A 24846-nucleotide genomic window follows, 5' to 3' on the forward strand; every position below is an offset into this window, starting at 1 on the left:
GTGAACCAAGTCAATTCTGGTTATTTTTGAGTATTGAGTGTACTAGGTTCAAACATAATATTTGAGTATTTCTTATTCTCTAAGGGACACAATAACTTAAATGTACTCAAAATAACACTTTAGAATTGTAATCATACCCTTACAGAATTAAAAATACTCAAATGTTATGTTTGAACCTAGCTTACTCAAAAATAACCAGACTTGGTTAACTATGGTTGTAAACCACTCAATTACAACTAGCTTATTAAAAAAATTATAATACTTAAAAACAAAAATATGAAAAACTATTCTTGTTAGCCGCCTATAACGGCCGATAGTAGTCTTGTATATAGAATAGATGCGCTGATCCACTGATTAAGTTAACTGCAAATGGCTTGTCATTGTAGAGGAGACACTACTGCTATGACATTTATTTGCCAATTTGCAGACAGTATGAAATGACAATCCATCTCGATGAGTATTAACGCACCCGATAATACTCGTAAAACCGTTTATAACCACACTCGAGTTATTAATCACAGATAACATTATTAAAAATCGCTGCAATTGCTTGAGTAATAAAATCGTGTATTTTAACACGTCCTTTTCGATTACTACCCAACCTAAGTCTTGGGCATCTTCTCCAAGGACACTCCCAGTCCAATTGTTTCAGATGCTTCACATCACCAATTATAGGGTCCCGCGATACGCTCGATTAAGGCCGAGTGTGGTGCGGGGCGGGTTTCAGTGTAGGGCGTTTAACTTCAATGATCAAATACCATGACTTTTTCCATGTTGTCATTCTTCTTGCGGGTTATATGAGAAGTAAATTAAAAAGTACGCTTCTGGTAAACCAAGGAGACTGGCTTGATTTAGCCGGTGAAATTTAAAATACTTATTAAAAATAGCATAGTTTTCATTGTAAAAGTATAATACTACGCTTCTTGCTTGTATCAAGATTTACATTTGATATAAAACTGTTAGGTATATCAAACATTTTAAACGCCTTATTTAGAGACATATTTTCTTAGCTCGGTAAATGTAACAACTACTATTTGAGGATGTCATAACTATAGAAAATAATATAGGTACGGTCAGAAACATTTCTTAGAAAATACCTAAAAACGACAAAAACGACATCTATAACCATTTTCCATCAAAGAATCGATTCCATCCAGTAATAGTTATTATATATTTAACGAAATTACTTGAAAATCACTGCTTGCAGTAAATTTTAACCGACGTATTATGTCCAGTTAAATCATGACTGACGTATATCATCGAAATAGATAGGCGAAACGTTCTTAAAATCAATGAAATACAAAAGTAAATATTGACCAAATACGAACTTACTATAAAAATTAACCATGGATTGATGCAATCAGGTGGTCTCCCGGCGTACGGGGCACGGGGGGCGACGGCAGAGGGGGCGCCAGCAGTGGCGGATCCTCGGAAGCAGGCGGTGGTGGCAGCGGCGGAGGGGGCGGCGGGGGATTGTCCGACTTCATCGAAGGGCTCGGTCCAGGCCAGCTTGTCGGGCGACAGGTCCTCGGCGCTCCGGCGCTTGGAGACATTCAGTTATCCATGTGCTACCAGAAAGGATTCCTCGAGGTATGCTATTTAAACGTATTTAGTATTTAAGGACATTTAACTTACACATACCCCCCCCTAAGTTACCCAAAAAAATCGGTGTGTGTAGTTATGTACGCGCGTTAGAAGTTATACTTCTTTGGCGTAACAAAACAAAACTTGTGATCACATAGATTCTTCGACTAGCTCTTAATTATCTTGTTAAATTACACACTCAAGAAAAAGGCCCGTTTATTGGAGCAGCGTTGGTTTATTTCTATAATTTTAAAGTAACAACTGTCACTCTGGCGTTTAATCGATTGTTTACGTAAGGAATTGCAAATGGCCGACAATAATAAATTCGTAAAGCGTCAATGACATTGAGCTACTTTACGAGCTGCTTGTTGGTGAATTTACAATCTGCCTGTAAAGTCGCCCAGTGTCATCATCGAACAAGGTAACAAGCAGATTGTAAAAAATTTACCGAAAAAAGTTGAAAGCCGGTCAACTTTACACGCTACACGCCGGCGTGTGGGCCTACTGCGTCTGCGCAGTAGAGCGTAGTAGCGACCTCCCGGTAAAAAAACGAACTACGTTCTGTCAAAATAGTTGCTAGCTTGTTGGCTTCTCAGCGAATGGAAAGGTTTGTGTGTCATCATCACAATCACAGTAGCTGAATCGCTCGCTTTTAAATTCGCCAACAAACAGCTTGTAAAGTAGGTAGCTCAATGTCATTGACGCATAAAACGGAACAATGCTATTATCAAACTTGCGTTTGAATACAGCTGACTGATCTCAGCTAACTTCACATTGTCGCGCACTTTTGTAACTCTCAATTTCACTCTCTACCAAAGGCCCCAAAAGACACAAAGAGTTATGTGGGTCTATTCTATACTTATCGAACACTAAAGTGATAAATATTATCAAACTTAGGGTAGGTTTGTATCAAAATATTAGCACTTATTGTAACAATTACACGAAGATGGTTTTTATTGTTGCAATAAGTGCGATGTTTTAACAGCAGCAAGATAGGTGCTGTTAAAATATAACACTTATTGCAACAATAAAAACCAACTTCGTGTAATTGTTACAATAAGTGCTAATATTTTGATACAAACCTACCCTAAGTTTGATAATATTTATCACTTTATCAGTTTAGCGGTCGATAAGTATAGAATAGATCCACAGGAATAGCAGATACACAACATAAGTCACAGGATCAATAACACGGAAATTTATTCCAAACATAATCCATGCTATCTCTCTTCTTCTTTGACCATGCCCGATTTATAGGTTTGTATTAACAGATTTAGTTTTTACGAGAAATGGATGTCAGCCACTTGCTCAACCTATTAGGAATATGTGCATACTCTGAATCATACACAAATTGGAAAATAATATGTGAACTTGCCAGACCAAGGATTTAACCTAGGACCCACAACGCTATAGGTCGACGCTTAAACCGCGCAGCCATCGTGGGTATTCATCACTCTTACCAGGAACATAAAAACATCACACGAACTCACACAGCTACGAACATAGCACTGTGAAAAGGTTCAAACTAGTAGAGAACGACTGCTGTCCATGTGACGGCTACATTAACAGCGTGGCAATTCATTAACGACTGCCCAATATTATAAATGGAGTAATGGACTCTCTGAGGTCTGTTCAATTATGAAATTTATCTCCAAAATCCTTACAAAATATTAAAATCCTTTCCACGCGGATGGTACACCTGTTGTACACTAATTAATTATTGGCCATTCGATATAATTAGCATGTTATTTAAATTTTGAAATTAAATAGTAATTAAATCCTCAATCCTCCGAAGTCAACAATCTAAGCAACAAAATAACATAGAAAATATTTATAATTTTGGCCATTAAAAAGTATTGAGGAATGAATATAACTCAGTATAGACTTCACCTAAAATTCGAATCTAGTAAAGTTTTATTATCTTAACTAGTTACCAATGCGAATATGCAATTATCTATATGAATCACCACGAAACAGTAAGGATATGGTTTATAATAAATTATATATATACAATATATCGATGGCCCAGTATTGAACAGTAACAACTCAAAAACGAAAGTATTGAGATAATCATGTTTTAATATTTGAATATTTTACAATACACAAGATTTGACAAGCTTTAAAAGGAAACAAGTCAAAATGTATATATTCGAAACAGAACCGTTTTGGTCAATCACCAGTTTTAAATGGAAACCGTTTGAAATGGATTTGTGCAAAAATGGTTTTGTTTAAAAGTTTGTGAAATTTCATACTGGTTTTTTGGCTCTCAAGGTACCTTTCTAAATTATTTTTTTCGATTTTTTTTTGTTGTACAAAACTGGCAAGAGCTTATTTTTGCGATTATCGCGAAATGTCGATTTTTTGACTTGTTACCGTTCAATACTGACCCATCGATATAACAAAGAACTATGTATTAATTATTTGTATCATTATAATAACAGAGATTTTTCATGATTGAAGGTTGAGGTGATACGAGCCAGAGGCCTTCAAGCGAAGCAAGGCTGCCGAGTCCTGCCGACACCGTACGTGAAAGTGTATCTGGTGAACGGGAAGAAGTGCATCGCAAAGGCCAAAACCACCAACGCGCGGAGAACCCTAGACCCCCTTTATCAACAGCAGCTGTCCTTCAGAGAAGCGTTCCAAGGTTGCGTACTACAGGTCAGTTACATGTCAATTGATTTCCTAATAACGCCTTGTAAATGTGTATCTAAACTGGCCTCGTCTGCAACGTGTCGAATACGTCGATGTGACGTCATCGTTATTCACAAAATACACGTTGCCAAATGGAGCTCCGCAGATCGATTGAATGCAATGATATTAATATGGACGAAGCATCTGGGGAAAAAATGACACTCACTTTTTTGTCGGGTCTGCCGAATGGCATAATCTGTTCTAACGCCCTTACAATAAAGTTGATATTGCTATAAATTCCCGATGCCTTTTATCGGGTCTGCCGAATGGTTCGGTTCGAACGGGTTCGCTCAAATGAACGTTGACACTAGAAACAATGTTCTAACGCCATTACAATAAATGTGATATTGCTATGAATTCCCGATGCGTGATATCGCATAATGGAAATTTCGTGACGTCTACCTATACATGTACGAATGTCGCTATACGCAAATTTACTTGTTAGCTACTGTATTGAGTGCGTTGTCCATTTATAATGTCATTGATCGAATGCGACTTTCTAGTTTGAAAAAAACATCTAGTGCTGCTATCAACAAATCGCATGCTTCTCGTGCTGCGTGTCGAAGATGCCAAACACCTACAAATTATTGGTCATTCCTATACGCGCTCGCCGGTCACCGCATCCAAATATATATACGCTTCAAGAGGTTTTTTTTTTCTAAATGCCTATATGGATACTTCGCATTTATTATCGAGGTTTCTTTGGACTTTGGACTGCATGCCAAGGACTTTAGCATGCAGACTACTCTACTTGATGCTAGGCAAATGAAAATTGTGCCGGCTGAGAAATAATAATAACCATTCGTCCACCCGCATCGGGTATTGCTAATTTGAATTCGGCCAGGGCCTATGAAACCGCCTTGCAAAAACCCTGGAAATTCTTTGTAGCGCAAGGCGGTGGTCATTCTGATGATTATTTCGTCGTATTCATTGGGAACTGAGAACTGCGATTTATAGCCAAGTTTTTCCTGTGGTAAAGAAATGTCGCATGGCTGAGCATATACTTATATCACTGCTATCACTGGATCTGTTACGTGCGACTGTCGCTAGGTAAATGTGCGCGAGCTTCATATTCAACATCGGATCGATGTCCATAGAAGGTTTGATTTATAGCTGTGCGGCAGCCGTGATGAGTTTAGATGTGAGAGCCGGCTTAATTCTACGTATTGCATTTCGCCGTAACCGTCTTACCGGAAAGAGGTAGCATTTATTGAAAAACTCGATATAAAATCTCATTGGCTGAAAACCACCCCATGTTAATCAGTCGATACCTCATTGGCTGCATACCATTTAATATCAATACGCCGACCAATGAACGACTATGAATGCTTTACGAATTATCAGAACATATTATTAAATATACATAAAATCTATGTGCATTTAGCTAAAGGCCTATCCTATATGGTAAATCAATATAATTAAATTTCACAGTGTTAATGATTATAATGTTATGTATCCATAACTCCCCTCTATATGGTATCTCCCCAATGACAATAAATTGTCTTTTGTTTAATTCGTCGACCCCCTAAGTTACTAATTATTAATTATGTAACATAGTTAAAAATATCCGAACGGTGTGATTTATTTACAACCTCAATTATTTATCCACCCTATCTAGCTGTGTTACTACACACATATAAACGCTTGTACATGAATTACTAAGGGTCACTTATATTACTTACTTACTATTTCATATTTATACTATTGTAAATGATTCTAATATCATTCAACCCGGACTATTCAACTTTTCCAAACTTAACTCAACTGTACTCTCCGAGTTGTTTCACTGCGGATCGAACTATCCTGAGTTCTTTCCCTTTTATTTACAACATGTAACTGTACTTTGAGACCATGACAAATAAAAATCACTGAAGATTAACATCTATCGTGTCTTATTACTGACATACACTTTCCACTGGACCACGTGAAGAGTCGGGGTCCGTTGGTAAGGATTTCCTTTGCCGAAAACATAACAATAATAAATACATCTCAAGGCGTCGTGGTTTTGTGTTATCGTGTGTGGTTTTGTTTATATGCGTTGTTTTATGTTTTGTAACCTGCCACCATATTGAAATAAATAAAACTGTATACTTGCAATATTCTCGGTTATAAAGGAGGATTGTTCCTTGTACCTTTTAAAGAATAGTAATTAAGTTACAAAATGAAACTGTTTCCAGGTGACGGTGTGGGGTGACTACGGCCGCATCGAGGGCAAGAAGGTGTTCATGGGCGTAGCGCAGATCATGCTGGACGACCTCAACCTCGCCAACATCGTGATCGGGTGGTACAAACTCTTCGGCACCACCTCGCTGGTGAGTGGGCCCCCGTCGCTCGCCCTCTCGCGTAGGACCTCCGTCCTCAGTCTGGACTCCGCCGCCGCGTAGCCCCCTCCGGCCCCGCACTACTTAGACCCCCGGTCCCATAGACCCCTAGTCCTATAGACCCTTTAGACCCAGCGGGTGCGAAATTCTGCGGCCACTGCCTGACATTAGACACACCAGAGCCCAACCTAAACCTCTCCTTTCCCTTAGTTTTGTAGAATAAGGAATACAGAGATGAAGTCATTAAAATAACTAAATTAACTTCGCTTTAAATTATCAAGACTTTTGTTTACTGGCGAACATCATAATATGTTTATTATGTTTCGTTGCAATTTCATACATTTTTATATAAACCACTCATTCGGCTAACAAATTCAAAGCTACTACCCCGTTTACACGTGCATGGATTTACTGTGCACAGTAAGAGAATGTATGGAGAAACATGTATTATCCTGCAGTAAGTTGGCAAAATTGCGTGCATGAATCAAACAAGTTTGGAAGCTTCTGAATTGTTCTGATTTTTTTAATCTGCAAGTAAGATCTGCTCCTGCGCAGTAGAACAATAATGGCGAACCTACCGGTAAAAAAACGAACTACTCATTTTGAAGTTAACCGATTTTCAATACGTCCTGTCAAAAAAGGTACTATAAAATGACTCTTGAAGAATGAGATTGGAGAGACAGTCAGCACTTTTACGTGTAAACAGTTATTGTCACGATATTTTAAAATAAGCAATATTGCCGACAGTAATTCTATGCACGTGTACAGGCGCTATACCTCTCGATAGTTAAAGCTACGAATATATTAATAAGGATTCAAATCGGGCGATTTGTACGCAAACGATGATAAAGGTTAAGTATCCAAAATCAACGACACGTATGCGGAGCGGATGGGTTAAATGAGATTGTTTATATTATCGGTGACGTCCCCTATGCAAATTGCCTCCCTTAGGCAGACTAATTACGCTGCTTAATTCCATTTTTGGCACTGACAAGTATGGAGGCTCCCTTGTAATGTTTTTAACAAAGATTTCCATATTTATAACGAAGTATCTACAGTCACTGCTCAGAAAGTGTTGAAGATCGTATTCGTTCCTTCATTTGCTGCCACTAAGCAACGCATGATCTGCCCACCTATACGTGGCATCACTGTGTATTATAGTATAAAGTACAAGTGAAATAAAGTTGTACAAGTAACTTTACCAAAGCAGTTTCATATCTGTTCTTCTGCTACATTTGATACTACGAAATTGATATTATGTTTTCATATACATCAGCCTTATACTGGAAGGAAGTCCTACCCTCCCCATAAGCTATTTTATTGTATCATTGATTTCTTTTGTTTGAGAAAAAATCAATTTTGTCAACATACCATTGTCAAATCATTAAAAAAAACTCCATCTTTAGCTTTCAAAACGAAATATAATGTAGAATTAAATGGAATATGTGAAGTAAATTTATCAAATCTTGGCTTCTTTCGAGCTATAAACTCCAGCGTCACAATGGTTATTATTATTTATTTATGTCTCTTTCGGTAATTCCCTTATGGTTTGTGATCATGACTATTTCAAAATGCAGCCATACTCCGAGTAACCAAGATCTCCACCCTTTACAATAGACTGCTTCACTCAAAGTAGAATGAAGGTTGCCCAAAATAACATCTTTCACATGTCCTTCCGTGACGGCTACCCAAAACTAAAAGAATCTACCGTTTTATATACTTAGAAGTAATATGTCTTATACATATTATTGTCTATAGCTGCTCCTTCATTTCGTGCCTCTGAATGACTGATTAGTATATTATATTTTTTCTTCTTCTTTTACCATTCCCTATTGGATAGAGATCAGTCACCATCAGAGCAATCTTCATTTTATCCATCTGTTCGTTTTTATTTTGTAACAATAGATAATAATACAATTTTAAAAATTAATTCTGACACCAATCTCTGTATTTCACAAATAGAGTTTAACAACTAATTAGAAACCGTAACACTTCCATACGTACTAGAACCACTGCCTTTACGGCGATTTAGTAATATAAAACAGTATCACAATCATTTAGTAACATAGATACAGTTTTTACAAATTATTAGTTAGATAGATACAACATTTAGACAATCGTATAAAATATCACCATTGCTCTTACATTCTTGCCATGTAGCCTTGCGGTACTGACGTCTAACTAGACTATCGCTAACAAAATGGTGGCGTGTCTTTCGAATTCGATAGCGGCTACCAAATTACCTGATCACTTCCATCTATCAAATAACTCGAGTTTGCAATCTCGGAATAATTTTGATCCGTTAACTTTCCATATTATGCTAATTATAAGGATTTATAACAAAATTGTATGTTTTTATTAAACCCCAGGATTGGAAATATTAATACTTACTAAAATCTCTGAATTAAAACATCAGTCCATGACTGCTATCCCTACAATCTAATAAATTTAAACAATATATTATATTATTATATTGTATTAAAAAAATAAATGTCAACTTTAAGAGCGGCACGTTCATATTCACACAGTTTTATTTATGAATTATCTAAAATCGTTCATATTATTATATTATAAATAAATCGTCCCACAGACCTCTCTTACTAACTATCCATTCTTAAATCCTGTCATAGACAATCCAACTACCTTCTCATGCCAAATGTAAATTTATTGTCTATATGAGATGGTTTTAAATGTGTTAAAATCATTTACACAATAATATATTACCATCGTATATAGATTCCAGATAAGCGTTTAGTATAAGAATGATTATAGTTTTAAATATAGTTATTCGAGTATTTTTTTTTTTAATAATTAATGGATTAGCCATTTAATTTAAATGTTTCTAACCTCTCCACATTTCTTTTTTTTCAAACAAAAATTATAGATTATTAAATGTATCCAAATGAAAATAATGACTTAGCCTAGTTAACTAGTGTTTCATTCATATATAATTTTATTCATTCCAACAATCCCATTTTTTTATCGTTGTAGAAGTTGTTAAATTTATTTTCATGGTTCTTTTCAATGTTCAACTGTCTCTTTATTTTTAATTTCAGCGTAATGTGAATTTTCGAGTTAACCTCTTCAATGGGTAATAATATATTATGCAGATACAAACTTGTTAATAAAATGTTTGTTTTCACTGTAAATCACAAACACCGTTCACCATGTCCATGTGGCGGAGAAATACAGGATGCAAACGACATCCTCTGGGAATATCCTAAAATGTGTACGGAAAGGGAAGAGCTGCTCAAGTTGGTTCAACCAGCTGTTGGGCCCATCGAACCGTCCGACCCGGTCGCCACGAACGCCAATTTTGTTGCATTTAGAAAATATGCCGCGTCATACTGCCAACGTGAAAATCTCTACAATTTTTAATATTGCTTCTACGTGCTCATCTCTCCCATGGGTACTCCTAACTTAAAGTCATGTAAATTCAGCCAAAGCACATTAATTTAGTAACCTGGGTTACTGCTCCTGAGACATTCCCAGTCATAAAAAATATGCACAAATATATTATATATATTAGAATATTCACACCAAACGTAGGGTCCCGTGATACGCTCGATTAAGACCGGGTGTGGTGCGGGGAGATTGTGGTTTGGTGGGGCCATTAACTTTATAAAATATCAGTTTTTTTATGTCGTCTGCCACTTTGGACATGGTTCATTTTAAAACAGTTCATACCTAAAAATATCAGCTTATTTCTGAAAGTTTCCAATCGTTTGATCTGCGTTGGGGCTGCTAGAACAGAGTACAAACACATTTGAATATATTAATATACACAGTTGCATAACAATGTGCATTTCGCTTGCGTCAATCTCAGCAAACCAAGAATGGGGCTGAGAGAAAGATTAATTAACATTATAGTTAATTTTATCGTGTGGATTTCATAATATGCTCCGTGTGTCATGAGAGAACACAACTTATAAAAATACATTATGGTAGTATTTTACAAGGAACAAAAAACTACTATTTCATAAAACCGGTGACGAGGGGTGGAGGCAGGCTGTTAATATCCGACATAAATAGTACACACAAAACTTTATCAGTTATAATAATTATTTTTATTGAACTAATAATATAAATTGCAATCGGCGCTAGTTAGTTTTTAAAATGTAATTAAACCCTGCTTAAACCAAACCATAATAGTTTGGTATGCTATGAACGATCCTACAAAAATAATCCACACTTTTTCAGTCATACTTATTTGTTTTTGTTGAATTAAGAATATATATTATTACAGATGATGATGGTGTTTATTTTTTTTTAATTCATTAAGCTCTGTCTAAACCAAGCCATATAAATACAAAATATTTCACAGGTAGACGAATATATTTTGACGAATATCTATCATGGCTTGGTTTACGTCAGGTTTAATAATTATTGAATTTTAAAAACCAACCTATCCTTCTGCAATTAGTAGTCTTAGTTCAAGTCAAATAAATACGTATGACTGAAAAAAAATGTATGTACTATTTATGTTGGATCTTAAGACTCTACCTCCACCCTTCGCCACAGCATAAATACATACATATCTATCGGTTTGTTGTATTCATATGGCATCTCGTGCGTAGGCTGCGGGTTCGATACCCTGTGAGATCACAATACATATGTGATTTTATCAAAGCCTTGGTGATTCTATGATTGTTTCACTACTAGGCCCGTTGCAATATAATAATTTCACATATTTTCATTTCAATTAAGTGTATCCATAATTCTTATCTTGTGCTATAGGTAACTATTTTGAATATTATTAATAATCATATCTAATTGCCATATTATAATATTATCCACATCTATTTTTTTCATATACAGGTAATTCAGAAGCATATTTACTCTTGTCATTATGTTCAATGTGTCATTTATTGTTTTAAAATCAACAAAATAATTATTTTGAAAAAGTACCAACATTTATGTCACAGCTTTAATTTTGTCAATTGGTTAAATACTTATTTTTGATTGATTTTAATATATCCGTTTGTTTTTTTGATTTTTTGATGCAAACTTAATTAACTTAAAGGCTTACTACATTATGGTAGGCATTGCAATACATACTAATTTCGTAAATTTCATTTTAATAAGCCATTTTAACTAACTGTCAAATAATATTATAAGCGATTGTTTTAGAACAATGCATATGCAGTTGTTTTAAATTTATTTTTGAATATCGAACATGAGCAAATTAAGCAAAAAATATTTTTAATGTTGCTACACCTGTGCAGTGTAAAATGGTACTATTTCTTTATGTGTAATTATTTCATTAAAACAATAAATTCAAATATCATACTATTTAATGTACACATTGTTTACTATAAATACTAAGCAGAATCACAGTAACGTTTTTTAAGATTATAAAACACAGCTTCTAGATTAAAGTTATAATCTTTTAATCTAGCAACAATTCCTTAATATATTTGCAGTAACTCTACGTGTAGTTATTGAACATATAATTTTACTTATATTAGAAAATTTTTATCTCTAAAAGATGTTGATTCTTATCACAGTGCATATTGTATACATTTTTCATCAAAATACTACATAGTTTTGCAAATATAAAATTTATACATATAAATACATAAGAATAATTCATAGTGGTTCTGTTTAGTATAGTATAATGATTATGTCACCTCAATATGAATTAGATTCACTTCTATCTTATTATAGTTATATTTTACTTATAGCATCTAACTTGCCAAAATAAATGATACATTATCTCGAGTTAACGAGAGAGCATCTTTAAAATAAATAATAAAAGTGTTTTTCATAAATGTTATGTTGAACAATCTGTCAACGGAAAGCAACAATGATATTATTCGTATTGGAAAAGTGACTAACTATACTGTGGTTACTATAATATAAAATATTTCTTTAATTTATGGTGCAATAAGTAGATAACTCATTACTTATGAGATTATTTTATATGAAACTTTGAAAAAGTAGATATCTTTATAAATCTTACAACTGCGTAGCTACAGTTAACTACAACTGACAGAAACACTAATATTTTGAGATATCTCGTAATACTGCCAAAAGTTGATAAGTCTCGGAATCATGTTATGGATTAATTGCAATTTGAAAGTTTGACATGCCCTCTAAAATCAGGCATATTGCTAATTTCTTTGTGCTTTATTTGCATGCTCTATATATCATATTATATATATGACATTAATTTTTTTCCTAATATAAATATTTATATATAGACATAAAATCCGTTGTTAACTCTAAATAAGTACCTAAATCGACTTACCAACTTTTGGCAGCAACCCTACGGAAGAAAATTTATTATTGCCATTATGGAGAAAATGATAGATAAATAATTATTCAATTTCAATATTTTTCGATCCTAATAAGATCCTATTATGGGCCTCACCAGCGTGGAGGTTTCTATTAACAGATTTTGTTTTTACGAAAAATGGATGTCAGCCACTTGCGCAACCTATTAGGTCCATACTTTAACTCATACACAAATTGAAAAACAATATGTGTACTTGACAGACCCAGGATTCGAACCTGGGACCCACGACACTATAGTCCGATAGATTAGATTATATCAGATTAATCTAATTTCAGTTCATATTGCGGTGACAAAATATTAATAAACTTATTCATTATAGATTATGCCATAATACTATATTTTTTCATTAAATAATACAATGTCATTTGTTTTCACTAATTTAATTAGGCTAATCATTTAAATTATTAATGTTTTCATTCAAATCAAAACACAGGGAAATGTGACCGAGGTGAACAAATCAATCTTTACTCCTTTTCTTGTAATATTATTGTGTGTAATAATAACATTATAACAGAACATGATATCCCCCAATCCAACCACTGGTAACAAAATGGCCACCACCCCCTTCCAACAAGTGAAGTATTGAACGTTAAAATCTATATGGTTGAGGTGTCGCAGTGGGCATCAGAGAATGGTGAAATGTACATAACATCCACATGCCATAACGCACTTCCTATTGAAATCCCTTATCCTGAACCTCCCTGTATGGTTGTTGTCACAGAACTGTCTTAGGTACGTCATATCAACCATAATACCAAAGCATACTTTAATTATTATCTCTCTCATTCTCTGCCATAACAACACGAATAATATTGACATAATTCTGCACTATTTCGTTGACATTTTTATTGCGACCCTTAAACTGCTTTTATCCATTCATAAATTATGATGAATTTCTGTCCATTCACAATAATTGAATTAACCTGAATGACAATGCTCGCTTGTCCGTTCTGTTTTTATTACACAAACTTCATGAGGTCACCGTTGATGTTACATGACCTGCGGGTCTATTCTATACACAAGGCGACAATCGACCGCTAAAGTGATAAAGTGATAGTATTTATTACATATTTGTATTGAGGTATTATAATTGTTACAATAAGTTAGCCGTCTAAACAGTCAGAATTGTCTATCTCGCTCGAAATTTTATCACAGCCAAGAGAGGTGCTGTTAAAATATAGCACTTATTTCAACAATTACAACAACTTATTGTAATTGTTACAATAAGTATAGAATAGACTCACTTAAAGTCTAGTTGGTTACATGTAAATTGTACGTCAAACATTTCACCAGGCACAGTTCGCCGTGAGCTTTCTTATCGGAAAGAGATGACCATATACGGTCTCTAATTTTATTAGATTCTATATGACTATTAATTCAATTTCCATTGCTGTTTTTTGCAACATTCATAAATTCAAATATGAAAACCTAACCTAACCTAACGAATAATCCAGTATATCGGCTATTTAAAAAAAATGTTGGCTGCTGGCTTCCTGTAAAGTGTAAGCCGACAAGAACCGTGTTTCATTTAGAAATGAATTTCATGTCAGTACTATACGACCCAAATAGGTTGGACGGTCGTTAATATACGGCCATTTATTTCTGATACAACATTTGAAGTGTGATACGGCGAACTGCATACGTACAAGTTTCCGGACACGAGTCTAGTTGAGGATCAACTAAATTTATGTACGCAATTATTGTTCAAAGAAGGAAGGTTAAATCATAGTTAAATTGTCCTATGCTACCTCGGTGTGATTATCATTGATATTGGGTAATTTAGTTACCATATTTCAAGAATCAATACATGAATTGTAATAAAAATTATACTTAAACTATATAATTAATTAGTTAGAAGTCTTAAACGTGGTTTAAAACTAAAATACCTGCAAAATTTCAAAAAGTTTTGGCTCATTTTCAACTAGATTGCTTTCAGCAAATTTCTGTTTCTCTCATAAGTTTAATAAGACTTAGGTTAAAAACCTAAACAAACTATTTCCGCACGATAACCTGTGCATAGAATTTGGTTGACCTGCGGAACCATACATTCGATTATCGCAAGATACACTATTTTTATGATAACCAATGATATTAACGAAACTTTGAAAGCGCTTAAGAGTCCATCCGTAAACTGAAACCGTATGCGACTTAGAATCCTGTGCCATACTAAATTTATGATTTCTGTTCATGGAAATATATTTTTACAAAGTATATTACAAGCATCTAATCGTATACGTTTATATCATACACGTACACTTACAAACTTAGTGAAAATATATTCTCATGAACAAAAATTATAAGTTTAGCATAGCACACGGTTCTAAACCGTATACGGTTTCAGTCTATGGATGGCCCTTTAGTTATATGACTATTAATTGTTGACCGTACCTACACATTGGTTAGAATCCCGTAGATGCAGTTTTGAGTCTTATCCGGCACCATATTTAAAAATACATTAAAAAAATCTAATAGGTATGGTTTTGTAGTGCTTCGATATTTAAAAAAAAATACTTAGTATCTCAAAAATTGAACGGTTATTTATAATTGAATTTAAAACCAGCTCTCGTGCTATTAATGTATACGTGTTTGTTCATTTCAATCCATTTGTAATACAGGAAATCATAACTTATGGATGGATAATGCTAAAAAAATTATGCACAAGAAATAATACTATTTTCAATTTAATTATCTAACAATTTAAAGAATAATATCGGCTTTCGGTGTTGTAAAAATAATAACAAAATACTATGGAAAACATGAGGAATATGTGGCCAGATAATATGTTGGTTACTAACACACCTTATGGATAACTTTCGATATTTATAACACTTACTAGTTAAATAAAACGTAATATTAATATATGTCTGCGTTGCAGTCATTTCATTGTTAATAGAACGACTGAAGCCAGTTTCGATCTAATTGCCAAAGGGTAGATGTTAATATTACGGTATAACTTTTTCGCGTGCCTAAACTTACTTTGGACATTGAATACTTGGAATAAATGATATTATTTCTTGAGCTAAAGTATTTTTTTGTCGTTGTGTTTTGGTTTTATTTATTTATTTATTTTGTTTTTCATGTGAAACAATATTTTATTCGTAATTATTGTTCTTGCATGTTGATGTCATTGGTGTTTTGGATATTTGCAGTTCGAGTGAAGTGGGTAATTATATACATTGACGTTTGAATAACTAATTGAGTAGGTGCTATTATTTTAAAAGGTATACACATCCAAAAACACACGTCAAAAACTCCTGAAAACTTAAAACGTATATGTAAATTATTGTGTTAAGATTTATATGCCTTTTGAAATGAAAGATAATTATATAAGTGTGTTCAGAGTGGTTTTTAAAATACGCAAATATGCATTGAGTAGATATTAATTAACCTGGAAACGGGTTGATAATGTCAAATAGTATAATAAAATATCTGTATGTATTAGTTGGTCCACTTTGCAAACCTCCTATGTCAATTTACGGTTAATATTTATTTAATGTCACTAAGGTTAAGTAACCTTTTGAATATGACAATGGGTCTGCATGGTTAAAAAGGTATTATGATTATTGATAATTATCACAAACAAATAAATTGCAGATAAATCTTAAACCTAATTAAGTACATACATATTGTTATAATTGATATTTATCAAAAATAACTACCATTTAAAAACTCGTATGTCTCAGAATAGATTAATTACCACAGAACAGAGATTAATAAGATAGAAATGCAAAACCAGTCATTGTAAAATATTTATTTTGTTTATGACTTCTATTAGAGATAATCGGCGCCAATTTGCCGCTGTTTTGACCAAGTAATCCGGGACAAGCGGTGTTAATTTGGCGCCACTTGTCCTTAATAAAATAAAGCATTTTTTATTAATTTTGTAAATATTAAATTTCTTGAAACCCAACATATTTAGAAAGACAATTATAATTTACAGTATTTCAATAATTACACAATTTTAAAAGAAATAATATTGAAATTAAACATATAATTAATAAAATGTAGCAGTTTTAATAAACTATCGTAAAATTGTCTATAAAATGAATCTAGCTAGGTCGTCCAACATTTTTTCTTATAAATGTGTATTGAATTGGTTAATAAAAGCAACCCATTAAATCATGTGACATTGATGTGATTATGTGAAAAACTTTAATGTATTGTGATACAGAGGTAAATATTGAGTACTTTTGTCCTCTCATGTGGCCAAGGTACTGTAGTTTTCTGGTTTTGGTACTACGCAGAACTTCTCGATACTTTCCAACTCGATTGCGAACTTCAACATTTATCACCCGGTCAGTCGAAGGAATATTGAGGAAGCGTCTATATAGCCACATGTCGACAGCTTCAAGTCTCCGTGACATCTCATGGCTTAGCGTCCATACTTCCATACCATAGAAAATAAATGAGAGAATATAACAAGTCTCAGACCTATGTGTCTCGACTGCTAAGAAAGCGTCTCATTTTGAGAAAGGCACTCCTTTCCATCTTAATTCTAGATTTTATTTCCTGAGACTGGTCCCATTTCTCATTGACCCATGTAATGATGGGTCACTTTTAGTTGGTGCTTGTTGTCACCGTTTTTGATACTAGTAGGTAATAGTTTTGTTTTCTTGAGGCTCATTTTTAAACCATAAAATTACTGGCCTCATTAACCGTTTCTACCAGTTAATGCAAACTCTTTTGACATATAAGATTTTCAAAGAATACCAACAATAATAAAAATGAAAATCTACTTAAGTACAGATATTAATTTTATTTTTTTGATAAATATTATTATTTTATTCCTACTCCATGTCAACATTGTAATATTTTGTGTATTTTTAACTACTCATTTCGTAGGTACTATAAATAACAAGATAAAACCACGTAACCTTACCAATTTTAAATTATTTTGATATCAATTTAATGAAAACGGCATATTAATAATTGGTGTTTTACGTGGTTTTTACTTAAAGCTTTTAATACAAATTTACGAAAAAAAACCAGTTAATGCATGTGTGAATGTAGTTATAATATATACTGAAAATTAAATGTGTTTATTATGAGAATCAAACCAATGTAATAATATTATCTCGATGCAGATACTGCAGAAAATTAATGTACATGGCATGGGGCGTATTTAGTTAATATTCAAACGTTGTATGTCCACTTTTTAACCAAAGAATTTTTTGAATATAGAATTTCACTGATCACCTGTACATTATAAATTGGAGTACCTATCTGTCTGTCTGTTTGTTTGGTTATAAGTCAAAAACTGCTCGAACGGTATTTATGAAACTTTCACAACTTATAGTCTAAATTAGTAGACGTTTGATGTCTCAAAAGAAACTTATAATTGTCTATAATTATCGTCTGATTTTATTGACATTCAGTTTAGACATTGTACTATTTGGTACTGAAAACTTATTTCAAGTTAGTTATTTTTTTCGATTTTTTTTATGTTATGCTACTGGACTACTTGAAATAGTGTTGTGGATAAAGGATCGTGCACCTATAAATCAAATAATTAATAATACAAATCAGTTTATTTCTTTATTGTGTATATCTATCGGTTTTTTTCTTTGTATTTTTTATAGTCTCAAATTCATAAATAAAAATTAGAATCTACACAATTATATTATAATATAATACAAATTACCAGGTGGCAGCTCCATCTTTCAACATTCTTGGATGTGGCTTAGTTCTGCAACATTAATTATTTTGATTAACCACCACCACCAAGCGCCATACTTCTTTAAACCTTTTAATACGTTCTATAATACTCGATATGGGGTCTAGGACGATATGGCACCGGGACAACTGGACGCCACGGAATTCGAAAATAAATAGACGTTAGGTACTTATAGGTACTTATATATTTAATATTATAATTTACATTTAAATAATTATATTATGATATAATAGTTGGTGAGAATGTAAATATGCAGACGTAAATAATGATTTAATCATGTATACGTTTAAGTTCCAACGAAAAAAGAGTTTTTTTATTTTATATAAAGCCTTAGGCATGGTAATTCTCAATCCGCAATAAAGAATACATTATGTTTAGAGTAAAATGAATTAAAACTACTAAGTGATAGATAGATGATTAAAATACCTCGTCTACGTTCTGTATACGTGTCTACGCCAGTGCGGCGTCCAATTGTCCGGAGTCCAGTTGTCCCATTCCCTCGATATGGTAGTACTGCACTGCAAGCATCTGTCAAACTATTATGAAAGTTTTCTTTCGCGACGCGATTAAAATGGTCGGTTTATTTTTCAAATCTTGAATTTTCGTTCACGTTAATGTTTCACGTTACACCCTTTAATACGTTTTCTCCGTATCTTGCTCTCTCCTACAAGTTTATATAACTATAATATAAACATATTATGTTTTCACTCACGCGTTACAGATAGACAGATAGATTAATCAAGACGAATATATAAGGTATCCAGTCTTTTTTTGTTTGATAATACTTTTAGTCGATATTACATTGGTTTCATTCTAACAAGCATCTTAATTTTTCTCACAGTAAATAATAATTTAAAAAAATGTTTTATGTTGGCAAAAATAATATAACTTCCTAGCCGATATTTCTCACTAACAATCCAAATATTTCTATTAAAAAAACGATAATTTCGAAATAATAGTTAAACCCTGACTACCATAAATAAATGTCAGTTAGTCTGTCCATGCGCACATAAAGCATTTTTAATATTTTTAATGAATCAAATATAAAAATTATCTTTATTTCAATACATATAATTTTTGTATTGAATAGTATAGAAAGATGCTTGAAAGTCGAATGTCAATGATTTGACGTAATCAAGGAGAAAACACCCAATCAACAAACAAATAAAATTATCTACACATGATCGCATAAATTATAACAAATAATTATCTTCTGTTGTATATTTGTATTAATAATATTGGAATTGACAGATATTTCTGACTGAAAAATCGGTATCACTGTCATTACAGTTAAGTAGAATAGCGCCTGTACGCATTCATGGAATTACTGACGGCAATAATTGTGCTTATTTTAAACTGTCATGACAATAACTGTTTACACGTAAAAGTGCTGACTGTCTCTCCAATTTCATTCTTTAAGAGTAAGCGAGATGCGAGGTTGTTATTTTATACTACTATCTGATAGGTCGTATTGAAAATCGGAACTCAAAATTAGTAGTTCGTTTTTTTACCGGCAGGTTCGCCAATATTGTTCTACTGCGCAGGCGCAGATCTTACTTACGCGGAAAAAATCATCACAATTATTTGGAAGCTTCCAATCTTGTTTGATTTATGCACGCAATCTTGCCAACTGCAGGATAATACATGTTTCCCCATACATTTTCTTTCTGTGCACAGTAAATCTATGCACGGGTAAACGGGGTAGAATGTTGTCTGAGCAACATTCTAATACTAAATATTATTATGTATTTATTTCATTAATTTATTTTTTATTATAATCAATGATAATAATATTATAAGCATGATGTATGAAAAAATGGCAATCAGTTTGTCGCGGTAACTTTTTCTTGTAGAGATCTTTTGTTACAATTCGCTGCATATTGTGTATTCACTAACTAATAATAAATAATCAAATATTCTTAAATCATAGGTACCTATATGTTATTAAAAATAAATAGTTTATTTGAATTTGTATGGTATGTGGTATTGCAAAAATACTTAGATACGTTCTATTAATAATAGAAAACGTTTAGAAAGAGTTAAGTAAAGCTCACCATAAAATTACATTCTAAATACTTTTTTTTACTATGTCCGAGTCTAATAAGATCCACAGGGTGGTTTTTTTTAACAGGTTTTTACGATAAATATACATAAGCCACTTGCTCAACCTATTATGTCCATCTGACTACAAACACAAATTGAAAAACAATATGTGTGTTTTCCAGACCCAGGATTCGAACCTGGGACCAACGATGTTATAAACCGACGCTTAAGCCACTCGGCCATCGTGGGCGTATTCTTAATTGTTATCGCATAGTAGTTTCTGTTTATTTTTGGGGATGCTTCACATTTACAGCATCTATGGACAGTATTTCACTGTTAGCAACATAAAAATTTAAAAAAAAAATCTTAAGAAAAAGATTCTTTGACTAGCTCTTAATTATCTTGTTAAATTAAACACTCAAAAAAAAGGAACGCTTATTGGAACGCCGTTGATTTATTTCTATACACTTTAACTTATATCACTAAATTATATAATGGTTTATCGTTGTTTTTATTTTTAAAGTACCAACTGTCAGTCTGACGTGTATTGAAAATGGCCGACAATAATAAATTCGCTGCCTAGGCAACGGAACAATTCTAAACTATAATATTATACTGTATAATCGTCACGATTGCAGTATCATACTGTGGCGTAAAGGTAGTGCGTTCGGCTGATAACCGTACAATCGGTGGTTCGAATCCAATCGAGTGCGTTTTTTTTCGTGTGAAAAAATAAATTATGTGTTACAATATGTCACACGCCAAAAATACGCTCTGATCTGATTTCCCAAACGCGCCAAAAGAAGTCTAACTTCAAAAATTTGATTGGCTATAAAACCTTATTTATTTTAACTAATCAGTCAGGTTTAAATACAGGAAGAAGTTTTGACTGATTTTCTATTTAATCCTATTAACGTTTAAAGTGTAATATTTATTTTTGTGGGTTAGGTGTTTTCTGTTTGCAACTATGTGTTTGATATTTATGTCGTATTTTTGTATTAATAGTGTACTTAGGATAAAATATTTTTTTAAATAACTACGTTAATTATTTGTTTGCAGTAACATTGGAGTTTCGCGCCCCCTGGTATCTTGGAAAAACACGAACGGTGATAGTTAAAAATGATGAGACATCATTTTGACATTTCTTGAATGCTCACAATGCATACAATATTTTTAAACAATACCCAGCCAGCAAATGTCCACGACAAGAAGAAGCTAACTCACAACGTACACCCGAAACAAGACTGACAAGTAAAATTCGCAAGAGATAAATCACAATAATGTTTCACATCTGAGACAAATCGTCTATGAAATAAATAATTGTTAACTATAAACACGGTTGCCGAAACGAAATATTCATTAGCAGATTTTATCAACATGAAAAGTGTTTTAACAAAAAGGCGTAAAACCGAATGCTCTTAGATTTCTTTTATATGAACAAATACAATATAATATCTGGAAAAAAGGCTAGATGCTTGATATTTTTTAATTACGTATCCACCTAGTTGAATATTTAAAATTGTTTACGTTTACGTAATTAGTGAGCTTGCTACCAAAAGTTGGTAAGTCGATAATTTAGGTATTTAGAGTTAACAACGGATTATGTGTATAAATATGAATATTCTAGAAAAAAATCAAGATCATTGAATATAATATAGAACATGCACATAAAGCAGAAATAAATTAGCATTATGCCTGATTTTAGAGGGCATGTCAAATTTTAAATCATGATTTTGATACGTACCAACTTTTGGCAGTAAGGATTAACTACATGAGTTGAATTAACACATCAACATATAAAATTGTCTTAATATTACTACTTCACCATGTTCGATCCTGATAGGGTCACATGGCCCTCCACGGAGTGGAGGTTGTATTAACAGCTTTTTTTACGAGAAATGGATGTTAGACACTTGTTAAACCTATTAGGTCCATTCTCTAACTCCAATCAGAATTTAAAAAAATAATATGTGTATTTACCAGACCCAGGAATCGAGCCTGGGACCCATGACATTATAAGCCGCTCGGCGATCGTTGTGTTTTATTCTTTTATCTTCTGGTTCTCACAAAAAGTACCATAGACATGTTTATTTGTTTATATTTTTTTTCCTATTAAATTATAAAAATTTTCCAGCTGACAACCGCATTTTTGCGGCTCATATAAAATAAATCTTTTGGGTTACGCCGTTTTGTGTACGCGTAGTCAATACTTAAGTGTAAATATTCAATGTGTATGACTTATGTTTGACAAAAAATGCTGTATACAGTGTAACAAGGAGATGCGACTGTAAATATGGGTTTGAATGTGTATTCGCATCTGATGGGACATTGTTGGATATTTCGTTTCGCAAAGGCCTGCGTCACACGGCGCACGTTTTGCGGCTGACGTCCGCGCGGAGCGGCCCAAACCGGATATTATTAATTGTTATCCAGACGAAAAATGACACATTTCAAAGATTAAATGATACCGCTTAAATTTGTAATGCATTCTAATATACTATACTATTATCAACCTTGAAATATATGTGATAAAATACTTATTAAACCCAGTTGGATGAATTTTAAGATGGATATTATATTATTATTATTAAAAATATTAATATCGTAATATTGTAAACAAAAAGGTATATATATATATACATACACAATCCAATATGTTCATAAATGAACTCATTTAATAATATATATATATAAAAAAAATAATTGAGCTTTAATAAATTGCTAAGATTTGTAACATTAGTGTCATTTGAATATAGAACAGTGGCTGAAATGGCGGAATGTATGGATATTGTAAAAGTGTGGGTGGAAATAATACATGAGTAGTTATATTGTCACTATGCATTATGCTTAAAAGCCCTATGAACCATGTACAAATCTCAATCTGAGCTGTAAAGTGACTTAGAATGTTTACGCTGTTGACCGAATTTATACAGAACAAAACGTGCTATGTATACATACGGTCATGTTGACGAATAGTGAACGAAATCAATGATAGGATTTAGATTTTTTTTTATACTCTACGTCACTTTACTTCTCGGTTTCAGAAATTAATTCTGCATATTATACCTCTAACAGATTCACTCGTAGAGGTGACATGTTTTATATTTTGTAATAATATGCCAGATTTAATTATTCGATGGTGATATTAAATTGTATTGAAAATTTACGTTGAACACTGTTTATATTATTCATAATAAGAAAATGGGTATCATAATATTAGTTATTAAATAATATTTAGTCACTAAAACCTTCTCCGATAAACAAAGTATTATAAAGTTTATATAAAACTTTCTTTTTAATAATACAGTGTTGTTTTTAGGTTTCCGCCATCTTAGTTTATGATGAAATTTTTTAAGGTAAATCCCATTTTTTTTAAATGGCTCATTGGGAATTACAAAGCTCAAAAGCTTCCATAAAATTTCATTATTTCACTATAAACGGTGAAAATCATTAAACAAACTTTATTGTGACATACGACCGTTTAACCCCAATATCCGATAATATATATTTGTTTTATTTGTTTACAATAAATTGTGCTTTTTAATAATATAAGTTTGTAAGAAACAAACATGCTAATAAGATGGCAGCATGGAATGTTTACTTTTTCTAATCAACTGAAAAAAATACAAGTATTACATAAACCGTTATTATATTTCTAAAAAACAATATAATAGCGCTTATTTGTAATATATAACTTGCAACCTTATAATATTGAAGCAATTTTTGTATCGCAAACGTTCATGTATATCGTCATTTTAATAGGCTCCGCTTGGGCATAGCTTTGAAGCATCTTCAGGACTGATTAGAGGGCTATGAACATACGTCTAAAATATATATAAACGATCACTTGTGTTCATTTCCTGAAGATGCCAAATGGCGAAACTCCAGGCGCGAATGACAACATACATCACAAACGTTTACGTATTATATATTATTACATCTAACATTTTTTTTTTAAATAATGAAAGAATATTATCATTATTTCTCTATAACCAGCCAGTGTATTGTAAGTCCAAAATTGTTTATGGTGTAAAAATTTTGGTGTCTATAATAAATAGATTCAAAGTGCGAATTATCCATGAAAAATATGATAATTTGGGTACAAAAAAATGTAAGTACTTTTTTACAATAATCAGACTTAAGACACACTGGCTCTGAGGTACAGAATTTTATCGAAAACTCAAAATACGAAGTACATAAAAATGTTCACAATATAAAATTGTTTGCAGAATATA

General features: G+C 32.7%; 1 protein-coding gene across 1 annotated transcript in view; it reads left to right on the forward strand.

The window, feature by feature from the left end:
* Rim (Rab3 interacting molecule) overlaps nucleotides 1-23811 on the forward strand; it is a 205762-nt gene extending 181951 nt beyond the window's left edge. Inside the window, exons 20-23 of the mRNA XM_085951592.1 lie at nucleotides 1365-1590; nucleotides 4045-4242; nucleotides 6453-6587; nucleotides 21671-23811. Of these exons, the coding sequence (XP_085807718.1) occupies nucleotides 1365-1590; nucleotides 4045-4242; nucleotides 6453-6587; nucleotides 21671-21673 (562 nt within the window). The 3' untranslated portion in view covers nucleotides 21674-23811. The remainder of the gene's footprint in view (nucleotides 1-1364; nucleotides 1591-4044; nucleotides 4243-6452; nucleotides 6588-21670) is intronic.
* The last annotated feature ends 1035 nt before the right edge of the window (nucleotides 23812-24846 follow it).

The sequence above is a fragment of the Rhyacophila brunnea genome, unplaced genomic scaffold (genome assembly GCF_057557595.1).
Source record: "Rhyacophila brunnea isolate RB1 unplaced genomic scaffold, BYU_Rbru_1.0 scaffold_24, whole genome shotgun sequence".
Taxonomy (NCBI): domain Eukaryota; kingdom Metazoa; phylum Arthropoda; class Insecta; order Trichoptera; family Rhyacophilidae; genus Rhyacophila; species Rhyacophila brunnea.